At 52.2% G+C, this 12,743-nt stretch overlaps 1 protein-coding gene across 1 annotated transcript in view; it reads left to right on the top strand.

Moving 5' to 3' along the window:
- Positions 1–10,595, top strand: part of ZBTB40 (zinc finger and BTB domain containing 40) — a 70,473-nt gene extending 59,878 nt beyond the window's left edge. Inside the window, 6 exon segments of the mRNA XM_065575312.1 lie at positions 644–808; positions 1,427–1,641; positions 2,397–2,559; positions 3,174–3,260; positions 7,350–7,576; positions 8,602–10,595. Of these exon segments, the coding sequence (XP_065431384.1) occupies positions 644–808; positions 1,427–1,641; positions 2,397–2,559; positions 3,174–3,260; positions 7,350–7,576; positions 8,602–8,796 (1,052 nt within the window). The 3' untranslated portion in view covers positions 8,797–10,595.
- Positions 10,596–12,743: the final 2,148 nt, after the last annotated feature.

Genomic DNA, 12,743 nt, shown 5'->3' with positions numbered 1-12,743 from the left:
ATTGCACTTTAGACTGAAAAATGTTTCAGAAGAAACATTCCACCTCACTCTACTCATCAGTGCTTCCTACATCCTCCCTCACAGAATCATAGAATCATAGGACTGGAAGGGACCTCATCTAGTCCAGTCCCCTGCACTCATGGCAGGACTAAGTATTTTCTAGACCATCCCTGACAGGTGGTTCTGTTAGACAGACTGCTGCCTTGGGTGTGTCTCCTTGTCTCATGGAAGCTTGTAAGCTCCTCTGAGCAGAGAATGTCTTGCTATGTTTGTAAAGCACATTGCAAACTTGTGTGCAAACAGTATAGATGTTTTACAATAATAATTCTGTGTCTATAGAACAGATGGTGGTTAAATGGTCTGCATTGTAGCTGCACGTGTGGTATTGTCTGTGATTGTAGTCAGAGAGAGCTCATCTTTTGCACACGAGGTTTTGTGGTTCGGATGCCCGCGTCTTTGGGAAGGACTGCTTTTGTCTGGAAGTTTGTATTGTGAGCAAGGTGTCTGTTCCATGAGAGCTTTTGTGTTCCGTATCCTCCTGCCTCCTTTCCTGAGAAGTGAGCTTACGTTGTCCAGAAATCCTGTCCCCCTTGTCAGGGCCAGCTGGAGAAGTTCCAGCCTCTGATCTTGGCTCTCACTGCAGGGAAGATGTACGCCTGCCAGTACTGTGATGCGGTATTCGCCCAGTCCATTGAGCTGTCTCGTCATGTGAGGACTCACACCGGAGATAAGCCATATGTCTGCAGGGAGTGTGGGAAAGGATTCAGGCAGGCCAATGGGCTCTCCATCCATCTGCGCACCTTCCACAGTGAGTATCTGAGCCCTGCCATGCCTCAAACAGAGCCCTTCCCATGGGGCAGAACAGCCGCTGGAGCTCCTTAAACAAATGGCCATCAGAATGTGACTGAGAGGCAGAGATGAAGGGGCAATGCCATATTCAAGTGCTTGATGTTCCAGACCACAGCAGTCCTTGCTCTGCCAGGGGATGCAAGGGGGTGTCCTGGAGCTTCATGGGCACTATGAATGACAGCAGTCTGGCCTTTCACTGGTGCTTCCATGGTGGGAATTTTTCCTCCTGGAAAGGGAAAGGCTGTTGTTAAGAAGCTTTACATTCTGGACCTAGGGGTGGGATCTTCTCAAGGAAACAGCAAAGTCTTAACAACACAGGCCAAGGGAAAGGGGGGCTCCAAAGAACCAACTGGGAATCTTCATCACTGTAAGTGACAGGGGAAGAAAGAGGGGAATGGTACCTACCTGCAAAGATCCTAAAACTCAAAAGTTTGCTATTGCCTGGAAATAATTAGCATCTCTTTTCCTCTCTTGCTCCCCTCTTTCTGCTGCCTCTTCTCATTTCTTTTCTTCTTGATCTGTCTGTCTTCCTCTCTCCTTCCCACCCCTGCTTTTCACCACCTCTTTGTGGGAGCAGATATTGAGGATCCGTATGATTGCAAGAAATGTCGGATGAGCTTCCCCACCCTGCAGGAGCATCGTAAGCACATTCACGAGGTCCACTCCAGGGAGTACCATCCCTGCACTACCTGTGGGAAAGTCTTCAGTGCTCCGTCCCTCCTGGAGCGCCACATGGTGACCCATGTTGGAGGGAAGCCGTTCAGCTGTGAGATTTGTGACAAAGCCTATCAGGTGGGCTGGGCTCAGTGCACATGTTACCCCAACGTGTTATCCCATCCCTCCAGCATACCCCATTGCATGTTGCTTTTCAGAGAAACCACTCACTGACCGTGTGCAATTACACACTCACACAGGGCAATGCCTCCATTGCAAAAGGAACAAGACTCCTTGTTGCTCAGAGCAGGGGTTATCCTGTGACCAGTAGAAAGAAGACAGGCGTACAAACAAGGACAATAGAAATCTGTAGGCTCTGAAAATGTACCAGTTGCAAAGATTTAGATAAATGCCTGCCCTGGACTCCCCAGAATCTGAGCTTTGACTTCAATATAAAGTTTCTAGCCTTCTTGGCTGCTAAGAGCCGTTAGAATGGAATTCCCCATATTGCATATGGCTCCGAAGCAGCAGGTATGAAAATGTATCCCCAAATGGGGCCCATAGTGAGGAAGATGGGAAAGAACTAATAGTGCTGGGCTTTTCAGACGCGGTGGGGTGAATTTTTTAGTAGCGCTCCCATGCTCTCTGAGCCCCACTCAGGATGCTATACTGCTGTTGTAAATGAGTTACAGTAACACAAGCGAAGTATTAACTGTGCTGAGTGGCACGGCGTGGGTTGGGATCAGATCGATGAGCAGCACAGTTTGCTGTGTCTCTTCCCACTGAGCACAGCCCTTGTATCCATGTGGCCTTCTGACCACCGCCTCTTGCTGTCACGTTACCCTGTGGAACAGCTTTGCCATTGTAACATGGTTGGATTTATCTCTTTACAGCAATTGTCAGGGTTATGGTATCACAACCGCACCCATCACCCTGATGTCTTTGCAGCTCAGAATCACCGCTCTTCCAAGTTCTCCTCCCTGCAGTGCAGTTCCTGTGACAAAACCTTCTCCAGCACTACTGCTCACAAGAGGCACGTCAAGGCAGAACATGCGGGTAAGAATCCAGCGCTGTGTGCTCTGGGGAGCCAGTGCTGTGGAGATTGAAGTGAGCTGCATGAATAACCCTAACTTGGCAGGATTGTGCACAGCAGTCTTCTGAGACTATATCCCGTCAAACCAGTCTTCGCCAGGGAGTCCCCTCTCTAGGTATGTCTACACTACAAGTAAATACCCGCAGCTGGCCTGTGTCAGCTGTCTCAGGTTTGCAGGGCTCAGGTTACGGGGCTGTTTAATTGCAGTGTAGACATGTGGGCTTGGGCTGGAGCTAGGCTCTGGGACCTCGTGGGGGGGGAGGGTCCCAGAGCCTGGGCTCCAGAACAAGTCTGACCATCTACACGGCCCGAGCCCAAGTCAGCTGACACAGGCCAGCCGTGGGTGTTTAACTGCAGTGTAGACGTACCCTCTGTGTGATTAACTAGTTCCGGAACAACCTCCCTTTGCTAAGTCATCTCTCCCAAGATGCTTCTTGTTACTGTAGTGAGATGGGCTCTTGCTGACATGGCCCCCTTGAGAACTGGTGTGTGTCTAGGTCGGGAGCCCTGGCCCAGAGTGACTGTCTGATCTGGAAGGAACTTTGAGCCCACATCTCTCCCATGCTCTTGTTTTCAGATGTGAAGTTTCACGAGTGTGAGAAGTGTAAGGAGCTCTTCCCCACGCTGGCTCTGCTGCAGGTCCATGCCAAGTGCAGGCACTCAGGTCTTTTTAATTATTATTTGTATTCCCATAGCACTTAGGGACCTATATCATGGACCAGGCCCCCATTGTGCTAGGTACTGTACAAACCCAGAACAAATAGCCCTTTCTCCAAAGCGCTTGCAATCTAAATATAAGACAACAGACAACTGATGGATATAGAACAGAACGGGGAGAACAAGGAAACAATCAGACACGACTGGTCAGCACCAGTGGACTCAGCTCACCAGCAGCCTAACTGTTGTCGAGTACTTTGTAGGCATCGTGGGAAAGGAGAGTTTTAAGGAGGGATGTGAAGAAGGCTAATGATGTGGCTTTGTTGGTGTTTACGGGGAGCTCCTCCAAGACATGAGGGGCAGTGTAGGAGAAAGCAAAAAGGGTCTTGCTTGAAAATGTAACAAGTGGGCGATGGAGGCTGGCAGCATGAGCCAATCAGAGGTGGGAGACAACATCTCAGTAGTGAATGAGATATGATCGGTAGAGTGGGGATAGGCTGTGAAGGGTCTCGAAAGTGAATACAAATAGCTTATGTTTGATATGGTAGAGAAGAGGTAGCCAGTGGAGGGACGCAAAAGGAGGGGGGCGCGTGTTGTGGTCAATGCAATGAGCTAAGAGAATGATCCTTGCAGCAGCATTCTGAATGGATATGAGTGGGGCAAGGTTGCCTTTGTCGAGGCCCAGGAGAGAAGAATGTTGCAGTAACCAAGACACGAGATGATGAGAGCCTGACGGAGAGTTGTTGCTGTGTGGATGGATAGGAGAGACCATATCTTAGGGATGTGATGGAAGAAGAATGTGCAAGATTTAGACATAGCTTGGATGTGAGGCCCTAGAGAGCATTCCAAGTCACAGATGATGCCCAAGTTATGGGCCTGAGTGACAAGCCTGATGGGGTGTTGTCCACAGTGATCAAGAAAGGAGGTGGGGGAAAGGTTTGGAGGGCTGGAGAAATTAAGAGCTCTGTTTTTGCCATGTTGAGCTTCAGTTGATTGCTAGACATCCATAAGGAGATATCAGAGGGGCAGGCCGAGATTTTAGTTAGGACAGAACGAGACAGGTCTGGAGTAGTGAGGTAGATCTGTGAGCCGTCAGCATAAAGATGGTAGTTGAATTTGTGTTTGCAGATGAGATTATCCACAGATGAGGTGTAGAGGGAGAGGAGAAGGGGATAAAGACAGAGCCTTGTGATACCACCACAGACAGCTGGGGTGGGGTATGAGAAGGATCCTCCAAGGACATGCTGAAGGAGCGATTAGAGAAGTAGGAGGAGAACCAGGAGAGGACAGTCAGGGAAGCCAAGGGAGAACATGATTTCAAGAAGATTAGCATGGTCAGCGGTGTCAAAGGTGACTAGCGGGTCAGGGAGGCTGAGAGTAGAGGACTGGTTCTGAGATTTGGCAAATAGGGGGACACTGAAGACTTTGATGAGAGCAGTTTCAGTAGAGCTAAAGGGGAGGAAACTAGTGTGGAGAGGTTCTGGAATGGAGTTCCACTTTTCCAGTTCCATACAGTGATCGTAGACAGCATGTTCCATGAGTTTAGAGCAGGGGTGGGCAAACTACGGCCCACGGGCTGGATCTGGCCCCTTAGGGCTTTGGATCTGGCCTGCGACACCGCAGCCCCCGGGCGGGGGCAGAGGGCTGCATGCGTTATCTTTGCCTCCAGCACCGGCCCCCACAGCTCCCATTGGCCGCTAACGGGGAACCGCGGCCAATGGGAGCTTCCGGGGACGTACCTGGAGGTGCAACAAGGGCAGTGCATGCAGAGCCCTCCGCCCCTCCCCTCCTCCCAGGGGCTGCAGCGCTTCCGGGAGCAGCGCAGGGCCGGGGACAGGGCAGGCATTCAAGGAGCCTGCCCTAGCCCCGGTGCGCGCCGCTGCCACCCTGGAGCTGCTTGAGGTAAGCAGCGCTGGGCCGGAGCACGAACCCCTCCTGTACCCCACTCCCCAACTCCCTGGCCTAAGCCCCCTGCCTGCACCTTGCACCCCTGTGCATCCCTGCCCTGAGCCCCCTGCCGCACCCCGCACCCCTCCTGCACCCTAACCCCTTGCCCTGAGCTTCCTGCTGCACCCTGCACCCCTGTGCACTCCAACCCCCTGCCCTGAGCCCCCTGCCATACCCTGCACCCCTGTGCACTCCAACCCCCTGCCCTGAGCCCCCTGCCATACCCCGCACCCCTCATGCACCGCTGCCCTGAGCCCCGCCTGCACTCTGTACCCCACCTGCACCCCTAGCCCCTTCTCTGAGCCCCCTCATACACCTGGAACCCCTCCTCTGTCCCAATCCCTTGCCCTGAGCCCCTTCCTGCACACCGCACCCCCTCCCACATCCCGCACTCCCTCCCTGCCCCGGCCCTGCATACAATTTCCCCACCCAGATGTGGCCCTCAGCCCAAAAAGTTTGCCCACCCCAGGTTTAGAGAGAAGGGGAGGAGGGAGATGGGGCACTAGTTTGTGAGGTAGGTGGGGTCAAGGGTGTGTTTTTTAAGATGGGAGAAACTAAAGTATGTTTGTCTTGTGAGGGGAACGAGAGGAGGGTGAGAGATTAAGGAGAAGAATAAGGGAGGGTATGAGGGAGATCAGGAAATGGGTGGAGTCACTGGGGCAAGTGGAGGGGTTGGAGGAAGAGAGCAGATGAGAAACTTCTGTGTCTGTGAGCAGAGAGGAGGAGAATGTTGTAGGAGGGGAGGCAGAACGGGAAGGCAAGCTGAGGGGAGGGAGAAGGTCACCCTTATTTTGTCAATTTTTTCATGGAAAAAATCAGCAAGTTTCTGTGCAGAAAGAGAAGTGGGGGCAGGAGGAAGGTGGAGGAATGAGTCAAAGGTGGCAAAAAGGGCGGCTGGAATAGAGGACATGGTGTTCAGTTCGGTTGGAGAAGGAATGTGTTTAGCTAGGAAGATGGCAGAAGTGATGGAGGAGAGAACAAATGTGTAGTGAAGGAAGTCACCTTGGTTGCAGGAATTTGGCCAAAGAAACACTGGAGCAGGAGTGGAGGAAGCAGATGTTGGGGGTGAGCCCGGACTACGGGTTGGGAAGACGGATCTTGCAATGGTCTTTTTAAATCGAAATTGGATATTTTTTTTTAAGCCATCTGCTCTAGTTCAAACAGGAATTAATTCAGGGCAGTCCTATGGCCTGTGTTGTGCAGGAGGTCAGACTAGCTGATCACAATGGTCCCTTCTGGCCCTATAGTCTATGAATGTATGAGCTGAGATCAGAGAGGAAGGCGGGTGGATGGTAGATGACAGAAGCATGGCTGGGGAGAGGAGAGAAGGGTTGGTTGCTGTAGTGCTGAAAAGAAGAGAAGGAGTGGGAAGGGGGATGGTGGCAGTAGTAATGGGAGAGGAGAAGCCCAACAGCCCTACCAGAGTCTGATGCAGGGCAGGGAGTATGAGAGAAGGAGAGGGCTGCTGCAGAGGCAGTGTCAGGTGAAGGGATCGAGGTCTCTGTAAGAGCCAGGAGCTGGAGAGAGCGAGGTAAGAAGAGGTTGTGGATGGCTGAGATCTCGGTGGAGATGGAGGGGGTGTTCCAAAGACAGCAAGAGAAGGGGGAGGGAGGGAGGGAGGAGGGAGATGGATATGAGGGGTGGAGGTAGTGTCAGGGATGGGTTTGGCAGGTAGCGAGGTTGGGGGATGGAGGGAGGGCCAAGTTTGGGGCAATTATCTCCCGAGGTGGGATCTGGATTTGAACTGGTCGGAGGAGATGGGAAGAGAAGCAGGTGGAGCTGGTGGGAACTGTAGAGGGGTGAGGGTAACAGGAAGAGGCGATCGAGTCAATGCAGGCAAGAGAGGGGGATGGAGGCTGTGATGCAAAAGAGGGGGTGGGGAGAATTATGCGTGAGAGGCAGATGGTCAAGATAAAACCAGAACCCCAAAACAATCCACACCATAGTGCAGTCACAGAGCGCAGGCAGGTGTCACCAGACACCATCGCTCTCAGTGTCCCATCCCTGCACACACCCCTGTGTGGCTCATTGCAGAGCCTCTCGCACACTGCTCCCCATTGTCTCCAGCAGCGCACTCCTTCCTCCCATGGCTCTCTGCTCCTCCAGTATGTTCCACTCAAGTGATGCTTTCTCCATGTCTCTTACACAGGGACCCAACCATTTCGCTGCTTGTACTGCGCGGCCTCCTTCCGCTTCCCGGGGGCCCTGCAGCACCATGTCACCACCGAGCACTTTAAGCAGATCGAGAGCACCTTCACCTGTGGGCTGTGTGGGGAGCTTTTCACTACTCGGGAGCAGCTGCAGAGTCACTACAGCGCTGAGCACCCAAAGGTGACGTTCACGGAATGCCAGGCCACCGCTGCCCAGCTTGTGCAGGTAACTGAGTCCTCCAGTCGCTGGCAGTCACCATGCGCACCAGGCAAACCTCATGGAGGGGAGCCTGGAATCAGTGCCCAAAGTTGGAATGTCTCTGTTGGGGGGTCTATCCCTCTCCTTCCTCCCCTGCATCCTCCCAGCCCCATTATTCTCTGCATTGGTGGGCCTCCCCAGCTCCCCTACTTCCACTCCTGCTCTGCAGCTCCCTGCCCCCCCCATCCCCCCCAAAAAAAGCTTCTGTTCTGAAGAATCCAGTAAGGCCATGTCTGATAGGTCCTTCGGCTGCTTGGAGCTCCCTGGGCTCTGGTATGCAAAGCACAGGGGTGGGACTGGTTTGCGGGGGGGAGGAAGGAGGGAGCCCTGTCAGTGTGTTAATACTTGAACACCAGTCAGGACTTGGGTAGCAGGAAGTGCTGAGGCTCTGTTCAAACTGAATTGGTTCCCCGTCATGAACAGCCCTTTACCTCCACACTTTTCGTTCCACAGACTCTGTCTCCCGTTCTCACCCATGCTCTCGGGGAACTGAGGCGGAAGTGTTGGCGGGATGTGTGGAGCAGACTAGTTACTCAAAGGAAGAGTCTATTGGAATCCAGATAACATTCCCCACTAGATAATACCTATTTTGTAGAAGGCCAAATTTTAGGCCTGGAACCCCATCCTGCCCCTTTAATATTGAAGCGATCAGCAGAGAATAGCTCTTTGGATGTGGGAGCCCAGTGTGTGAGATTCCCTGGGATGGTGTTCCACTAGTGTGTAATCATAGAATCTTTATGATCCAAGACTGCATATGGTGCTAAATTATAGCAATTTTGTGAAGAGAAATATTTAAATTGCTTGCCTGACTTCTCTTTTGCATCACTGGTGCGTGCGGCTTGGAGTTTCCCATTAGGCTCATGCCTATTGTAATTGCACTTCTCTGGCGTGAAAGTAAATGTTATCATTAGAGCTTGGGCCGAGACTCATGCAGACATTGGAGCAGTTTAGAGGCAAGCTGCTGTAAGTGTCTCCTTGACTCTCCCATTCAGGTGATTCAGACATCGGAGCAAGGAGAAGCAGCCGAGCAGATGATCACCTTGGACGAAGCCCAGCTTGCTGGCTCCCAAGTCTTTGTGACGTTGCCAGATCCCCAAGCTAACCAAGCTGGCTCGGAGCTGGTGGCGGTGACTATGGAGGACTTGTTTGATGACAAAGTAACTCTGATTTGTGAAGAGGCTAAGTGAGGCGTGGCTGAGAGCACTTGGAAGGGAAGCCACCGGGCTGGCTCGTCGGCTGTACGTGCCGAGGTGTGCTGCTCTGGCAGTGAGATTGGTTTTTTTTTTCCAGCAAAAAACTGCCAGTGTGAGACTGTCAAAAGAAGTGACATACTGCAGGCACAGCACATCTGAACGTGAGAGATTGGCAGTACTCTCTCTGCTTGGAAGTCATGGATCCAAGATGGCGTCCTTCCCTAGCAGGGGCGGTGGGCAGCAGCTTTTGGTTCTGAGGGAGCGAGCCACATGTCCCTTCCAGCCCAAGGAAAATGGTTTGAGTCATAGGAAAAGAGAGAGATGGAGCACAGCTAAGCAAGGGGTCGGGCGGGAAGCAGAAGAGTGAGACGGAGGGAATTTCAGTCAGTCATAGAAAGAGTTGGGGGCTGCCAGTTCAACAACCAAGAGCCAGCCTAAACGCTGCTCTCAGCTATGTTGGGGTGCTGGTGACAGATGCTCATGGAGAAATCAGAGAGTATACACGGACACACAGGATATTTGCGAGAGCATAGATCTGTGTGGATAAGGCAGCTTCTTGCCCCCTCACATGGCTACACTGCTCTTGAGACCCTCTGATGTGTCTACATTGCGTTTTAAACCCACGGCAGCAAGTCTCAGAGCCTGGGTCTACAGACTCAAGATCACAGGGTTCACTCTACAGCATTAAACAGCTTTGTACATGACTGGGCTTGAGCTGTGACGCCCAGACATTCCCATAGAAAATTTTGCCGCAGTGGGGCCATCCCTTTGGATCTCTGCTCAAGCTGAGGTTTCAGGGGCATTGCCCGAAGTGTCTGTCTTAACCTGCCAAAGGGAAATCCAAAGCTTAGTCATGGGAATGAAAAGAAGGTGTCTGGGGCTGGCAGCTGTAGGGTCTCGGGATCAAGCAGGTGTGAAAACTGTTGTGCACAGTTACAGGATGTTGGGTCATCTCTCAGCAGATTGAAATATCTAATTCGCTGTCTGTTATTCAGAAAGTGGGACTGGCCCAGCCTCGTCTCTCCTTTAGCCAGGACACCAAACTTGCTAACTTGGGGGCTACTTGGAGCCCTGTAGGATTTCAGCAAGTGGCCCTTTGCCTTTCTCATGTAGTGCCCTCCTGGGAAAGCTGGCTGTCCATCCATCCCACATCTTGCAATCCCTCCCCCCTCCCCCCGCACTGCACAACCTGGAGCTTCTTAACCTGTAAAAATGGTATCTAGGAAGCTCTAACCCGAAGTAAAAAACCACTAGCCGCCGATAGCCCCTACTGTCTGCAGCTGGCTCCGTTAACCTGTCTCCAGCAAGGGTTAGCAATGCCTTGTGTAGGCAGAGCCTAATCCTGGCCAGATCACTGCCAAGGCTATCAGCACAGCGCAGCTACACCAGTTCATGCCCTACACTAAGTAATAGGGTCAGACCCACAGCTGGACAGCTACAGCTTGTAGCCTCTTTGTAAGATGACAAAAGCCGCAAGATCTCCCTGCCTCCTCTAGTTCAGCTGAAGCTGCAGTGTTTGAAGAGAGAAGCAGCTAATCGGAGTGCGGTGGCCCATCATTTCTCAGGCGTTTAATACTATTACCGATGAATTGGCGCTAATGCAAATATTTCTCTCTGAGCACATAATGGCTGCCACAATTGCACACAGTCATTCCCCTGCGGCACACAATCCATGGCTTTGTAAAACGCTTTCAGATACCTTGCATAAAGCTCGCTGTCTGTGCCAGCACAATGCAAAACCTTCATCGCTGTGTAATGGCCCCTTTAAGAATAAATTTCCCAAAGCTTTCTTATCTGCAGTTTCCTAAAATATAATCTGATAATTAATGGTTTGCTGAATCCATTATGAAGTGCAATTAGATGGATGCAGGGTTCCTGCAGCTCAGAGGGAACCAGCAGCATTTATCTTCCTTTCCCTCATGCCAAAAGGTTGAACTCTGCCACAGCACTATTTACATACTGAGCAATGATCCTCACTGTGCCTCCTGGCCCGAGCCCCCGCCGTGAGCTATGCCCATTTAATCATACTGCCCAGAGCCACACAAGGGCAGAAGATGAACAGATCCTGGCTTTCCAGGAGCATCCTGTGCTGGTTCCTCGCAGTCACTAGCCTGAGGCTGTTGTTAAATAGTCCAAACTTTCCTTGCCAGTCATCTTGCTGGATGCCCCTATTACAACGTGAAGGATGTGAGCAAATGGCCAAGGTGCCATTTTCCTTGCTGGGAGCAAAGGCCCAGTGAAGCAGACATTCTGCAGCATGAGTTTGTGGGTGACAGCAAGTGGATGATCCTGCTGAAATGCTGCACGGAGTGTAGTGATGTGCTCCCACCTCTGAATCTCTCCCTCAACCGCGCACACGCTCAGGCTGTCTGTCCCTGGGGATTTTAAGTCAGAAGCAAACAGAAGACACTTTTGAAGTGAAATTAACCCTGAATCCAAGAATGGCCAGGAGATGGTGCTCAAGGTCTTGGGAAGTCATTGCAGTGGAAAGGCCTCTGCTAACTTTTGCTGAAGCTCTTCTTGGACATTTCCAAACCTCCTCTCACTGCTGGGCTCTTGGGAATTTGACCCCAGCATCCCAAGAGTTAAAGCATCACTCTGTTAAAAGAACACAGCATGAAACTGGTTTGATGAGGCTTAGGGCCAACCGCCTCTCCCTAGGGAGGGTAAAAATGCTGCTGTTTACTGCTAGCAGCAATGAAATGGTCCAGGAACAATTCCTCCTTAGAAACAGAAGAGTGAAGAAAATAGCATTGATACTTATCATATCTAAACATAATGGTCTTTCCTTTGCAGGTTACCTTTAACAGAAGGGAGGTAGAGGGGAGTCAGGCTCAGTGTCCAACACCTGTTAGTGAGCTAGGGGTATGTGGATAGCCTCTCAAAGTGTGCATGTTTAGAGGCAAGTCCACATGCAGTTTGCCACAAAAAGCAGCCCAGAAGGCGCTCACGGCTGAAGCAGCACAGAGGCTGAATTCATTCTTGCTGCACGGGTAGGACGCGTTTCCTGCCTGGCACGGAGACACTTCATCAAAGCAGTTTGCAGGAAAGCTGAAACAGGCCGAGGTGGAGAAGTGATAGTAAGACTCCAGAATGGATATAGGCCTCATCCTGGAGAGCAAGTTCTAGCCATCAAATTGAACGTCGGGCAGCGTCCATTACAGCCAGCAAAGTTCGGAGAGAAGCCTGGTCAAGGAGTTGTCTCCTTCTTCGAGGAAATGCAGCTGTGTATTCCACTGCGGCGTGTGCGTGCCCAGCACACCACAGCGAGAGAAATGTGCCTAGCAGTACCGGTGGAGGGACAGCTCTCTTGCCTTGTGGCTATAGCTCCTGCCCTGGCCCTCCCTCACTTCCTTCTTCCCACCCGTGGCTGGACTTAGAGCTCTGGGTGGTCTTAACTCACAATTTCTCAACTAGTTTAGTTTTTTCCTTTGCCTACCCCTGAACTAGATACAACAAACTTTTTGGCCTGAGGGCCACATCGGGATATGGAAATTGTTGGGTGGGCCATGAATGCTCACAAAATTGGGGGTAGGAGTGCAGGAGGGGGTGAGGGCCCTGCGGTGGGGTCAGAAACGAGTTCAGGGTGTGGGAGGGGGCTCCGGGTTGACGTGAGGGCTCTGGGGTGGGGCTGGGGATGAGGGGTTTAGGGTGGAGGACTGGGCTTCAGGATGGGACCAAGGGGTTCAGAGGGTGGGAGGGGGATCAGGGATGGGCAGGCTGTTGGGGCACAGGGGAGGGCTCTGGCTGCAGGTGCGGACTCTGGGGCGGGGCTGAGGAGGAGGGGCTTGGGGTACAAGAGGGGCTCTGGGCTGGGATCAAGGGGTTCGGAGGACAGAAGGGGGATCAGGGCTGTGGCGGGGGTTGGGGCACGGTGGGGGCTTGGGTGCAGGCTCTGGGCAGCACTTACCGCAAGCAACTCCCGGAAGCATGTCCCCACT

The sequence above is a fragment of the Chrysemys picta genome, chromosome 21 (genome assembly GCF_011386835.1).
Source record: "Chrysemys picta bellii isolate R12L10 chromosome 21, ASM1138683v2, whole genome shotgun sequence".
NCBI lineage: Eukaryota > Metazoa > Chordata > Testudines > Emydidae > Chrysemys > Chrysemys picta.
The sequence above is the reverse complement of the archived record's forward strand: the minus strand, read 5'-3'. Positions and strand labels throughout refer to the sequence as shown.